Raw genomic sequence first — 12,190 nt, forward strand, 5'->3', positions numbered from 1 at the left:
AAGTATAAATCCTACTGTTTAAAAACACTTTTGTGGAAGTTATGCTTTTTACTCAAGTAAAATTGTAATAGGAACATTTTAAAAACTACTTAAAGTATAAAAGTAAAAGTAATGCAGAAAAAAAGGTTAAGGACAGAAGCTTATGTGCACTACCCTATGAAAGGAAAATGTTTCTACAATTCTGGATGATATCTTCCTTGAACTTATTTTTATTAGTTTTATAAACCATGATAAAAATATCAAACTTAACTTTGCATCATCTTGAAAAACTATCTATGTGTATGTGGCGAACACCAAGTTGGGTCAGCATCGAGTCCAACTACAAAGAAATTAATTGTCTGGATAAAACAAAATATTTAGAGGGTTTTTATTTTTTATACCAACAGGCCATAATGAAAATGAACTTAAATGAAACAAACTAATTAGTCATTTTTTTTATTGTAAGGGGTAGAAGTAAAAAGTTGTCTAAAAATAATTACTCCAGTAAAGTACAGATAGACAAAATCTCTACTTAAGTAAGATTACGAAGTATTCGTACTTTACGAACAAAAACAATATATGAAACTTTTTAATGGAAATCTGCCCATTAAAAAAAAAGGTAAAATGGAAAAGGTTGGGTGAAACTGCAAACCTACCATCACTGGGCTACAGATATCCACAGTTAAGGTTGGAGGACCTATTAACAAAACCACCATTGGACGAAGTTAAAAGCCTTTAAGCAACACTTTAAGAAATTCTGTTTAATGTTTTGCACATCGCTTTGCAAGGACAAAGCAAACATGTGCTGTAGGAGATGGGGCTCTTATTAAATCCATCTATATTCAAAATGGATTTACCATTCCTGAAGAAACGCAGATGCAATTTTTCCCCCAGCTTTTATTGTCATTGCACTGTCAGAAGTACAGAGTAAAGAAATCTCTGCAGTTAACCCATCCCCTTGGGGAGCAGTGGGCTGCCGTTGTGCGTTGCCTGGGGAGCAGTGTGGGGGTCAGGGACCCAGAGGGACAGTCTGTAGGAGTGGGGCTTGAACTCAGAACCTCTGGATTCCAAGCTCCATGCCACAACCACAAGGCCGCCACTCCTCCTAGGCATAAGTCACACAATGACCCATCGTTCTAGCAGCTCCACGCTGTGAAGATGTTTATCTTCAGCACAGCTGCAAAACCTGGTCAGGAAGATACAAAGATAAACTAAGTTCAAAATAGAACAATTCAGGTGGAAAAGCTGCCATCTGACATTTTAGTAAAGGTTTGGCTTCCAGTGGAACGCCCAGAAACAGGAAGACTGGGAGGATTTATAGAGCTGCATTCATAGCATCAAACTGGTAGAGGCTGTTCCAGGTAAAGCTCAGGACTAAATCCTAAAATCTGTGGGAAAACTTGGATTCGGAAACGCACTCCCTCCACAAACAATGAGCATGACCTATTTTCTCAAGAAGAATAGGAAAAAACCTTTGGCCTAAACTGCAGTTATTCAAAGTTCATAGAGGAATTCCCTCAGAGGAGTTACTGCTGTCATTTCAATTAAAGGTAGTTTTACAAAGTATTTGAAGGGGCGTATTAGAAAGGCATGTCCCCATTTTCAGGCCGATTGGGGAAATATTTTAGAGCACCAGGTATCTGTTTTCTTCCACTGCTCAGTTTTGCACTACTTTTAGTTTGAGTCTAACTCAAATGTCAGGGTAATACAGTTAAGATGAACAGATACATCCTTCGAAACATGCAGAAACCTAAGACATCAAAGAAATATCATAGAAATGTCTGCAGACGTTATTTCATCCAATTCAGGAAGCAAGCTTTCATTACTCCTTGATATAAATCTATGAAGAATACACGGAAGAGCAGAAAAACTGGGTCATACTTTCCAACTGTATTTCATCTGAAGATCTGAAAGCTGGGAAATTCAATATTTATGTGAACCCTGGAAGTCCCTCCTTTCTCATTAAAAGGAACAAAAAGAGGCACATCAACAAAGCCTTTGGCCTCAAGAAACTATTAAACATGCCAATTAATTCTCCTTTTGGTAAATTCTCTCATTTATTCATGGTTTGAAAGCCCTGAATTAGAATTTGAGCAGATCCATATCAGAATAATCATGCTTTCACTGGCAGACAGAATTACACAGATGCTTCATGATGCATTACAAAGCAGCCTGGAGTGAGCAACGATTTCTGACTGTGCTGCACCATAAAGTCTCCTGTGGCAGCAGAAAGGACTCCAGCGGTGATTGTCATGATGGCTTTCAACATTCGCAGAAACCCCCATTAATCCATCTTTTTATAACAGAAACTGCGGTGGGTGCGTGCATAAGTAGATAAAAATGCTTATTTATTCTCTGAACCTCCACTTCATTTTGGGAATTCCACGCCTATATTGCATACCCAAATGGGAAAGCAAATAACTTAAGAACTGTAAGCCCATGCATGCGTGATACATTATTCGAAAGCAAACACATTCCAGTTTCTTAATGTGACATGCAAATTGGGTGAGTAGAACACAGACCACGCTTCATCAGTTCAAACATGACTCAAAGTTGTTTTTGAAGTTGTATTTTCGAAAATAATAGGCCTTTTTTGAAAAGCAGTAATAAAGACATGATTGCTTGTTGTGGCTGCTTTTTCATGTTTACATTTTGACATGCTGCTATATCTGTGTTAATTGTGCTTTGGTGCTCACTGGGTCCATAAAATTAACTTGGTGGTTGAATTGTGGAGAATCTAAGCTTTCCAACGTCTAACATGTCTATAATGGTAAACATTTTGCCATTCCTAATTTTCATGAATTCTGAGTTATTAGCTGTAAACGCTTTAAACAGACAAACTGGTGTCGATTTCTCATGTTGTTCATTATTCATTAGTGCCTTATATCATTAGACTTTCTGCTTTGTTATAGAACATTAAAACATGGAGCACTAAAGCAAACAAACAACATTCAGAGCCATTTTCTATCATATTTCCCCAGAATCTTTCCTTTTTCTTTCCCCTTTTAAAGGTGAAGCTTTTACTTGTTTCCGTTGGACTAGGCCATGGGTCGGCAACCACCATTGTTTTTGAACACACGTCCTACTAGCTATGTGTCAAAACAATAAAGAGTGATTCGACCACTAATCATGGTCAAACAGTTAATTCTGCACATACATGGAAAAAATTCACCAAAATTTCTGTTCAGAATATAAGAGTTTATTAACAAAATCTTTCAGCTCCAAGTCAAACATATTTCAGTTTAATTCTCTCAACTAAAACTAGTGAAACTCAACTAAACTAAACTACTACGTACATAGAGGAAGGGGAACACGGTTCAAAAACCATATTACATATTAAGATGGATTTTGAGTTTGAAAACCAAAGTTTATCTGGAAGAATTTGGGATATGATCAAATTAGCTTTTAACTAATTTAGAGAAATACTGTAGGAATGCTTTCAGAACAATTCACAATTCAAATCCATGAGGTGAATAAAACATTATTTGGCCAAATAATGTTTTATTAAATGATTTGCTTAATCAAGAACCAATAACCTTTAGTCAAATGATACTTTACCCTCTTTGAAATCGCTAGCAGCGAATAGACATGAGGATTCCGTTCCATGACTCTTGGTCATACTTGGTATTTGGAATGACAATATGAGGAACAGATGAACACTAATGTTATATCAGTGTTTAAACCCTCAGTGACATTTTCAGATCATTTTTAGATCATTTTTGCTATTACCTCTTTTTATCTGAGAGTAAGAAATCCAGAGTGTTTATACACTATTCCGTCAACCTACTTGCACAACAATGATAGAAAAAGTACCCAAACTAGATCTTTTGTCCAAGTTTGATTCAATATTTAAACAGTACCTCATATCTTACTGAAGAACAAAATAAATCAATCATAGCTCTTTGTTTCTGCACTTACATGAAGCAGACCTTTTTGTTTTATTGTCTTCTAATCGTATCATAACCCCAAAGACCCATCTAAACCCTATTATCCATCCTGCATCACTGACAGCAGCCAAAATGATCTCCCTGTCATCTCGTTTAGTTTCTGAGATTATTTCTCAGACGAGCTGTTATGATGGAGATAACAGCTGCTCCCCCTAATTCTGGATTCATCGCTCTAGTTAATGCGCTCGGAGTCTTGTTATCCATCTAATTATCCGACAGGCTTCCGTAGGGAAAACCACATCCAACGTGGAGGTAAATGAGTTTTATACAGTGAAGGGATTCAGAATGTGCTTTGTTGTTCTCAATTCAAGTCTGCTGCAACACAGCTATGGACGCCATTAAAGAGGTGAAACTTTGGTGGTGAAGATAAAGAAGTCCTGTTTTTGATCGGGTTCTGTATGGAGACCACAGCCTGTCTGTGTTCGGTCACTCTACCCGTCTCTTCTGGCTCCTTCACTCTACCCCAGGCCCTAAAACAGACAAGGCCAATCACAGTGCAGGAGGGCAGAATTACCCATAATGCAAGTTTTTTTCCATAACAGTTAGAACTGTATCTAACTATATCATTAAAACTTTAACAGCCACCCGCTGGAAGAGTTTTCTTCTTAGAAAGACAGTTTATATTTGCAGTGACATAATTGGGTTTTGCTGCCTGTCAGTCCTGCCATGGTCCCTCCCTTCAGATCAGGCTCGACCTGTCCCTTGTTTATACCGAAAGGTCAGCCTGTCTGGCCGAACTACTTTACCCCAAAGTAAATAACTATGCTCCAAGGACAACTCTGATACAAAACTAGACTTATCTCTGACTTTAACCCATCCCCTTGGGGAGGAGTGTTAAGGGTCTTGCTCAGAGACCTAGAGTGGCAGTCTGTGGGAGTGGGGCTTGAACTCAGGATTCCAAGCATAATGTCTCAACTACTAGGCCGCCACTCCCTAAGCAGGCATTAATGCTGATTTAAACACAAAAACCTGGTCGTCTGCATGTGTGTCGCAGTGAATGCAAATTTGCCTCCACCTCTTCTGCAGACAGTGCAGGTGACCTCAGACAGTGTCACTGTTTGGCACCTTACCACCAATGGTGACCACCATTGTGAAAAAATGACTCGTGAAATTGGACCCGCTAGAAGAGCGAGGTGCGCGAGAACGCTGGGACACTTTTTCCACCTGGATCCCCGCTCTTTTTCGCCCTCATGTCCCTCCGTCGTCACACAAACTAGCCCCTTGCCCACAGCTAGTTCCTGATTGTCCCTCTTGCGTTGTGGCATGGAATAACATAGAAAAGACCACACGTCAATATTGGGCATAAATCTAAAATATCTGCAACAAGCTCAGTGCGACACGCTGCTGCGGGGAGGATAAGCAGCCCTTTAGAGTGAAGGGACCCACACTGGCAGCTGGTTCCCCCCCAGTTGGGATAAGAACCCAGGCTTCCTGTTTGCAGGATGGGTGACTTACCACTTGAGCTAGCCAGCCGCTAGCTGTTGAAATTTTAAAGAACCCTGTAACTTTTCGAAACCACCTAATGTATTGATGCGTAGAACCACCTGCTACAGATTCTAAACCCCCTTCTGATCTTAATCTATTGTTAAAAAACAAACTAAAAGGAAACAGGAGAATCTTGATTCTCCTCACACTTTTGTTATGGAATAGAGTTCAAAGTTGAATCTATTACCACAAACAACAACTCTTCTTTGAGAACTCATCCTTCTGAACCATTTGGTCACATGGGTGCAAATAACAAAAATGTATAAACTACTAATAATATCTGCCCTGAGTTCTTTACATGTGTGGAATGTTATCAAATCTCTAAAACAATGGTGTCCAGATTCAGTTCTAAGGGCTGCTATCTGCCATGATAAAATTGTATTACAAGAAAGAAGAAGAACAATAGCTGATTATAAAGCTAAGCTGAGCCAAAAGAAACAATGAAGTAACAGCTTCCTAGAAATGTTGTGGAGTGAAAGTTATAAGTAGTGTTGCACCGATACTGATAGCAGTATTGGGCAGGGCCCCGATACTGCACTAAAATGGTGGTATGGGTGTCGGCGAGTACCGACAAATAGGGCACTGATACAATTTTGAGAGCCATAAGTTTATTCAACTAATGTCACCTGTTCCAGTTAGGCAATAAAAAGTTCTACTGGATTCACTTTGTATTAGTCTTTTTCCTGCTTCACAAAGGTAGGCAGCAGATTGACAAAGCCATGATGGCAATTATTTTACATCCAAGTAGTATGTAGTTATTCATATACACACACACATTAATTTCAACCGAATGGTATCGGTATCGGCCGATACTGCACAACCTGGTATCGGGACCAAAAAACGCTGCAACTCCAGTTATAAGTGCCCTCCCCCAAAACTACAAAAGTAAAGATACTAAAAAAGTAATTAAAGTCCAGTCATATTCAAACTTCTGAAAGTACCTTAAATATGAAATTATTACATACTGTTCAATAAATTATGTTTTTAATTAAGAGTAATTTCATTTCAATGTGCTTTACTGGAGGCATCCATGTTTGTCAAAAAACACGACGGCCACCTACTGATTTGTGACGTCAAGGTGCGGTATCAGCTGTTGAGCAAGTCCCAGTGCTGTATCTGATGTTTGTCACAACGCGCTATTATCCAAGTCATGTTGAAAACATACTTCAAAATGTTCAAAATACTACATGTTTTTTCTCTGGCCAGAAATTCGATGGCAAATCCTCCCTATTCAAGTTGGCGATCCAACGACGAACCCGTTGTGGTTCATGAATCAGAATAGTGAAATAATAATGTTTTTGTTCACTTTTAACCGATGTATTCCAGCATCCACCTGCCATGCATGTGGGCAGATTCACTATAGCTCTGGTGAATTTCAATGGTGAAGTCCTCTGGAAATCTTCAAAAATTGTTGTTGGTTGCAGATGTGTCTAGTAGTTCCCAGTGATTTTGCTTGTAAAGCGGGGAGAATGGCGCTAGGCTTACCGCACCGTGACGTCACTGCAGGAAGATGGCAGGAGTGAGCTGTTACTATATTTTGGTAAAAATGGCCGCTCCCAGACTTACTGATCGCAATGAAAATTAATATAATGTTTTTTTACTGATAAACGCTAAATTCATCAAATCACCATGAACTTATTATTTTTCGGTATATATAATGATCCACTAATTATTCCTTGCTAAAAGGACTTTTCCTTTAAGTACAGTAATCAAGTAAATGTACTTCGTTACTTTCCACCACTGGTTTCAATGCAAACATTTGTCACAGTTTTTGATTAAACAAAAATGAAAATAACATAATTTTACTTCAAATGAAAGGAAATTCAAAGAACGCATATTTAGTTTGTTCTATTAATCCCTTTACAGACGACCTTATTTTCATTCATATCATCAACACATATTTCCCCGGTGGTACCACGAATCCATGGAAAAGAGTCAAAGGAATAGAGATATATACATTCAAACTCAGTCCGACTTAAACGGACTCTTGGTTTATTTGAAACGATGGAAGGTTAGTCACTCAGGAAGAAAGCCCCACAGGTGAATACCTGTCTACTTTAAGAAGCTGCTAGCTGATTTACAAGGGAAAATAAGTCCATTAAACGAGACAGATGGCAGCAGCCCACACCAGTCCAGACGGAAAGAGTGTTAAATATACAGAGACATCCTATGAAGAGTGCAGCGGTATTTTTTCCACTGTTGCCACGGTTATTCTAATGATAATAGACTGTCTCTCACAGACACGGCGTACCTCGTGCCATTTTCAGCCTTCTCTGGTTGCAGCATGACCCAGCAGAGATCAGATAACCTGCACTCCACGCTGGCTTTAGATTTTATAACCTTCATCAGCACAGTTCCTGTCCCAAGAGGATGGCAATAAAGTACAGATATCTTAGTGAGTTTTTAACAAGGCTGCTGACAAACTGAAATATAGAATCATCTCCTTTGTTTTGTTTATATTCAAGACAAGATTATTATTTTAAGAAAATGGAAAGGAGTAGATCCAGGAGTAGGTCGCTTCAGTCTTCCAATCTGTGCCTTGCGTCAAGTAGTCAGTCAACCAGGTAACTGGTTAGGCCTCGACCGGAGCAGTGTTAATTTTGTCAACCATGACCGATTTTGACATTTACTTAATCATATTTAGCTACTTTAACACAATTGTTTCATGTCCTACCCTGCTAACATTAAACAATTGTGTTAAAGCAACTAAATATGATTAAGTAAATGCCAAAAACAGCTGCATTCTTATTTTTTTCAGTATTGAAGCTTTTTGATAAGGGGGGATAAGATGTCTGTGTTAGTGAGAATGAAGAATCTATTCAGTTCATTGGATCCATCCAGACATTCATACTGTTTATCTGATCTTCCAGCTGCCTGTAGCGGCTTATCTTTTTCATTCCTGACCACCCAGCCTCATATGCTATAAAGCTCAGTCTCCTGCTTTTTATTTTGTTTTTATTTTTACAGTCTTATATTTTAAAATCTTTTTTTTTTTACACTCATTCATAAATAGTAACCAGGGTGTCTCTTGTTCAGCAGTTCATTCAGGTCATACATGAAAAGGTTAAAGCGCCATCGAATGGTGGTAAAAAATGCTGCCGCCAGGCTTTTCCACATATTTCCAAATACATGCCCAAAAGGTTATAATTTCAAAAGCACTCAGTCGTCTTAGTTTTGCTTTTTTATATTGATGAATGTGTATATTTTTTATTTTGGTTCCCACACACTTTTATTGATCTACATTTTTTTTCTCCTCTTCAGGCCTATCCACTGAGTTCTCTGTCCAAAAAGCAGCCTACAGTGCTGGTGATCTGTGGTCCCGATCAAAACGGCTCCGTTGGCCTCGTCTGTGCCCGACACCTCAGAATATTTGTAAGTAAAATATAAAGTACGAATATCAGAATAAATCTTTTGAGTCTGAGAAATCATGTGTTAAAACAATTTGTTAAATTGTCGGCTGAGTTATTCAGACTAATGAAAAACAACCTGAATGTTTTCCTTGCATCCCGACTAACAAGGATGGTTATACAATCCCTGAGTGCTTTACAGAATTTCATTTCAGCTCCTGTAAACGGCTTGGAGCTGTTTTCCCATTAGCCTCTCTGGAGGCGCCCTCAGACAGTCCTGATGATATCATGCCATTGTTACTCTTGTTAAAACTCTGCCTCACCACCTCAGTGGGATGTTTGAGGTATTTTAAGCCTCACACTGACTGACATGTCGACACATTTATTTTAAGAGTACTGATTAATCACTTCCAAACATTGCTGATGATTAGGGGATCTTTCCGATTGACATTGTGGTTATCCTGTTTTAGTCCTTGGCTTTATCAGAAGAGAAACATAAAATACTGGTTTCAGGTTTCCAAGGTCTTTGGCTTAGTTTGAAATCTACATAAAAAAAACTAAATAAGAGCCAAATATTTCAGTTTTACAGTCTATGTATGTTTGGGAGCAAATGTGGTATCATCCACTTCCAGGACGTTCTTCTTCGTCTCCATGTTTTTTTCTCTTTGTAATTGATGCTCTTAATCTTGCAGCCGGAATCTTTTTGCATTTTGTCACCAAATATTTAGATGTATTCTATTGATAGTTTTGTTTTATACCTAAACAAAAGTTACACATGATTGCAAAGACAAATAATAAATGTTTTTTTTCCAACAAACCCTGAAGAGCAGGACGTGGATTTATACTTTGTCACTGAATGACAGATTGCCAAGAAGAAAACAATTCCTCTAAGAAAACAACAATAATACCCCTGTCCCAGTGCCTGAGAAACCTGTTTAAACCTGGGAACTATTGGCTTTTAGTGGAAGTGGGAACAACTCACTGACGCTTGTCTAAGGACTCAGCAAGCGGCCCGCGTTAACATCGCCTCGGCTCTGATCGGCATGTTGTGGGAACACCAGAGCTGGGTTTACCCGCTTAGTGACACCATTGAACACAACTTACAGACGCAAGCACACCGTGCCAGTAGCTTCTGAATCTAACAAGCCAAAACAACTCGATAAACATGGATCAGGGCTGGTGAGAGGGATTCATACAAATAATAGAGCGAAACAATAAAGCACACTAACTACACCCTGGCTTCCCTACATGTTGCCGTCCATTGCTTACTTCCTTGATTTCTGTCGCACTGGTGACATCATCAACGCTAACCCAGCATGATGGCATCACAACACACGCAGCTGCTGCCAGCGATGGGTTAGACCAGCTTTCTATGCCAGTGGGAAGGGAGCCAAATGCAGATTCAGCATTTGGTTGATTTGACAATGGACGGACCTACATACAGGCACTCAATGAAGGAACCTAAAATGCTACAGAAATCTCCATGGTGATGATTTTCTAGGAGGAATATTAATTGAAATGGAAGCGAAGTTTGGTTCAAAATGTTTCATCTGCTAGAACGGCCCCTTCATGTCTGCACCAAATGTAGACATTTAAAGTACTGACACAGCGCGGCTGAAAAAACAAATGCATGACGCACCTTTCAGATTTTTTTTCACTGCATAAACCGTTTCTTATTTTTCTTCCACTTCCCAATCAGGATCTACTTTGTGTCTATAACATCAAACCTCAATAAATCAGAGTGAGGAATGTGATTATACCTGAAAAACTGTGAAACGGTTTAAGTGCCTGAGTTATTTGGCAGTTCACAGTATAATTCATCAGTTTTATTTTACCATTTACTACGTGGATACATTTTCATTAGTGTGATTTCTAAAAGAAAATGAAACCTACTGTACAGCGGCCCAACAGGAATTACAGCTGTCTGACTTGAGAAATGGTCCAGATCACTCTTTGTGTAGAAGAGCACATATATTTAAGGTGTGATGAGATCCCCGTCAACAAGATGATGCACAAGTACCAGATCAAGCAAGGCGTACAGCGCACACTCACATGCAGCCTAATGATTCAGAGCCGTACATGTGATTAGACAGAGCATAGAAAGGAGCAGCTGGCTGAAGGTCAACCTTCAAATGTGGTTCACATCCTAGCTAGATGTGTACCATCACCGAGACTTTCTGCTGCACCGTCTGACCTCTTAACTGCCAGATATGAGCAAAAACAATTTCCCCAACAAAGGGATTTTCGGTTCTATTCTATGCTATTCTATTCTATTCTATTGTATTCTAAACACAATACAGTAAAATACAGCACCGACACATCTTCATCAAAGTTAATACTGTATAAAAAGGGAAGCAGATGTTATTGCGTTTGGCTCACTGTAGCACTACATACTAAGTTTATATTAGTCATATAATATATTTATTAAACCACTGTTCAATTAATAAATTGGGATTTAGATTTGTAGTAGATCGAACAAAAAAATTGAAAACTAAAGAAACATTTCTACATGTGGAAATTTTAATTGATTCTGCAAGGAAAATTAGTTTTTAGGCTGTACAAACTTTTAGCAAAGCTGAAATCTACAAGATGCTACCATCCCTGTCAGGTTGTCCCTTAGTCCTTTTAGATCCTTTTAGACATAAACATTTACTGGAAAGATTGCTTTTCTGCACCTTTTTTTCTGGCTATTGGCTCAATTATCTTCTAATTTCAAAGTCAGAGTTATTCAATTTCTCCAAATTTCAAGCGTAGAAATGCCAGATCCACGGACCTATCGATCAACAGTAAAACAGATGAACATAAACCAGCAGATAAAAATAATGCTATGAAATAAAAAATATCAACATTTGCACAATACTAACCTGTTTATGAGTATTGGTTATAGGTATATATATATATTTATTTTATTTTATTTGTTTATTTTATAGGGACAAGTATGTTTCATGAATCATGTCACACACAACAACATTTTAGCTAAGGCTAATTTTCAATGCCTGTCCCCAGTTAGGCTTTTACACAAAACACAGTGACTGTACACAAGAAACAACAGAACAAATTACACACTAAAACATCACAGAAACAAGATCAGGTCAGCTAGATTATTAATGTTCACATGACTGACCTCTCATTAAAAAGTCTTTAAGTTTATGTTTAAAAAGGACCCAGTTTGACTCTCCCTTCAGTTCTGCAGGTAATGTATTCCATGCTTTGGTGCCTTGTACAGTGAAAGCTGATTGTCCAAAGGAGGTTTTGCATCTGGGTACTTGACAGTTTCTACTGTGAGCTCCTCTTGTGACTGAGCCCACAGCTCTGAGAGGAACTACACAGTCACTCAAAACCTCAGGGTTCTGATCGTGCAAGCATTTGTAAACCAGTTTTAACTGAGCAAATTTGACAAAGTTCTCGATAATTCAATTCAATTCAATTCAA

General features: G+C 38.6%; 1 protein-coding gene across 1 annotated transcript in view; it reads left to right on the forward strand.

Moving 5' to 3' along the window:
• The window catches only part of yjefn3 (YjeF N-terminal domain containing 3), a 27,302-nt gene that overhangs the window by 6,562 nt on the left and 8,550 nt on the right, over positions 1–12,190 (forward strand). The window contains exon 3 of the mRNA XM_015391299.1: positions 8,673–8,783. Within this exon, the coding sequence (XP_015246785.1) occupies positions 8,673–8,783 (111 nt within the window). The remainder of the gene's footprint in view (positions 1–8,672; positions 8,784–12,190) is intronic.

This window comes from Cyprinodon variegatus, unplaced genomic scaffold, assembly GCF_000732505.1.
Source record: "Cyprinodon variegatus isolate N-32 unplaced genomic scaffold, C_variegatus-1.0 Scaffold535, whole genome shotgun sequence".
NCBI lineage: Eukaryota > Metazoa > Chordata > Actinopteri > Cyprinodontiformes > Cyprinodontidae > Cyprinodon > Cyprinodon variegatus.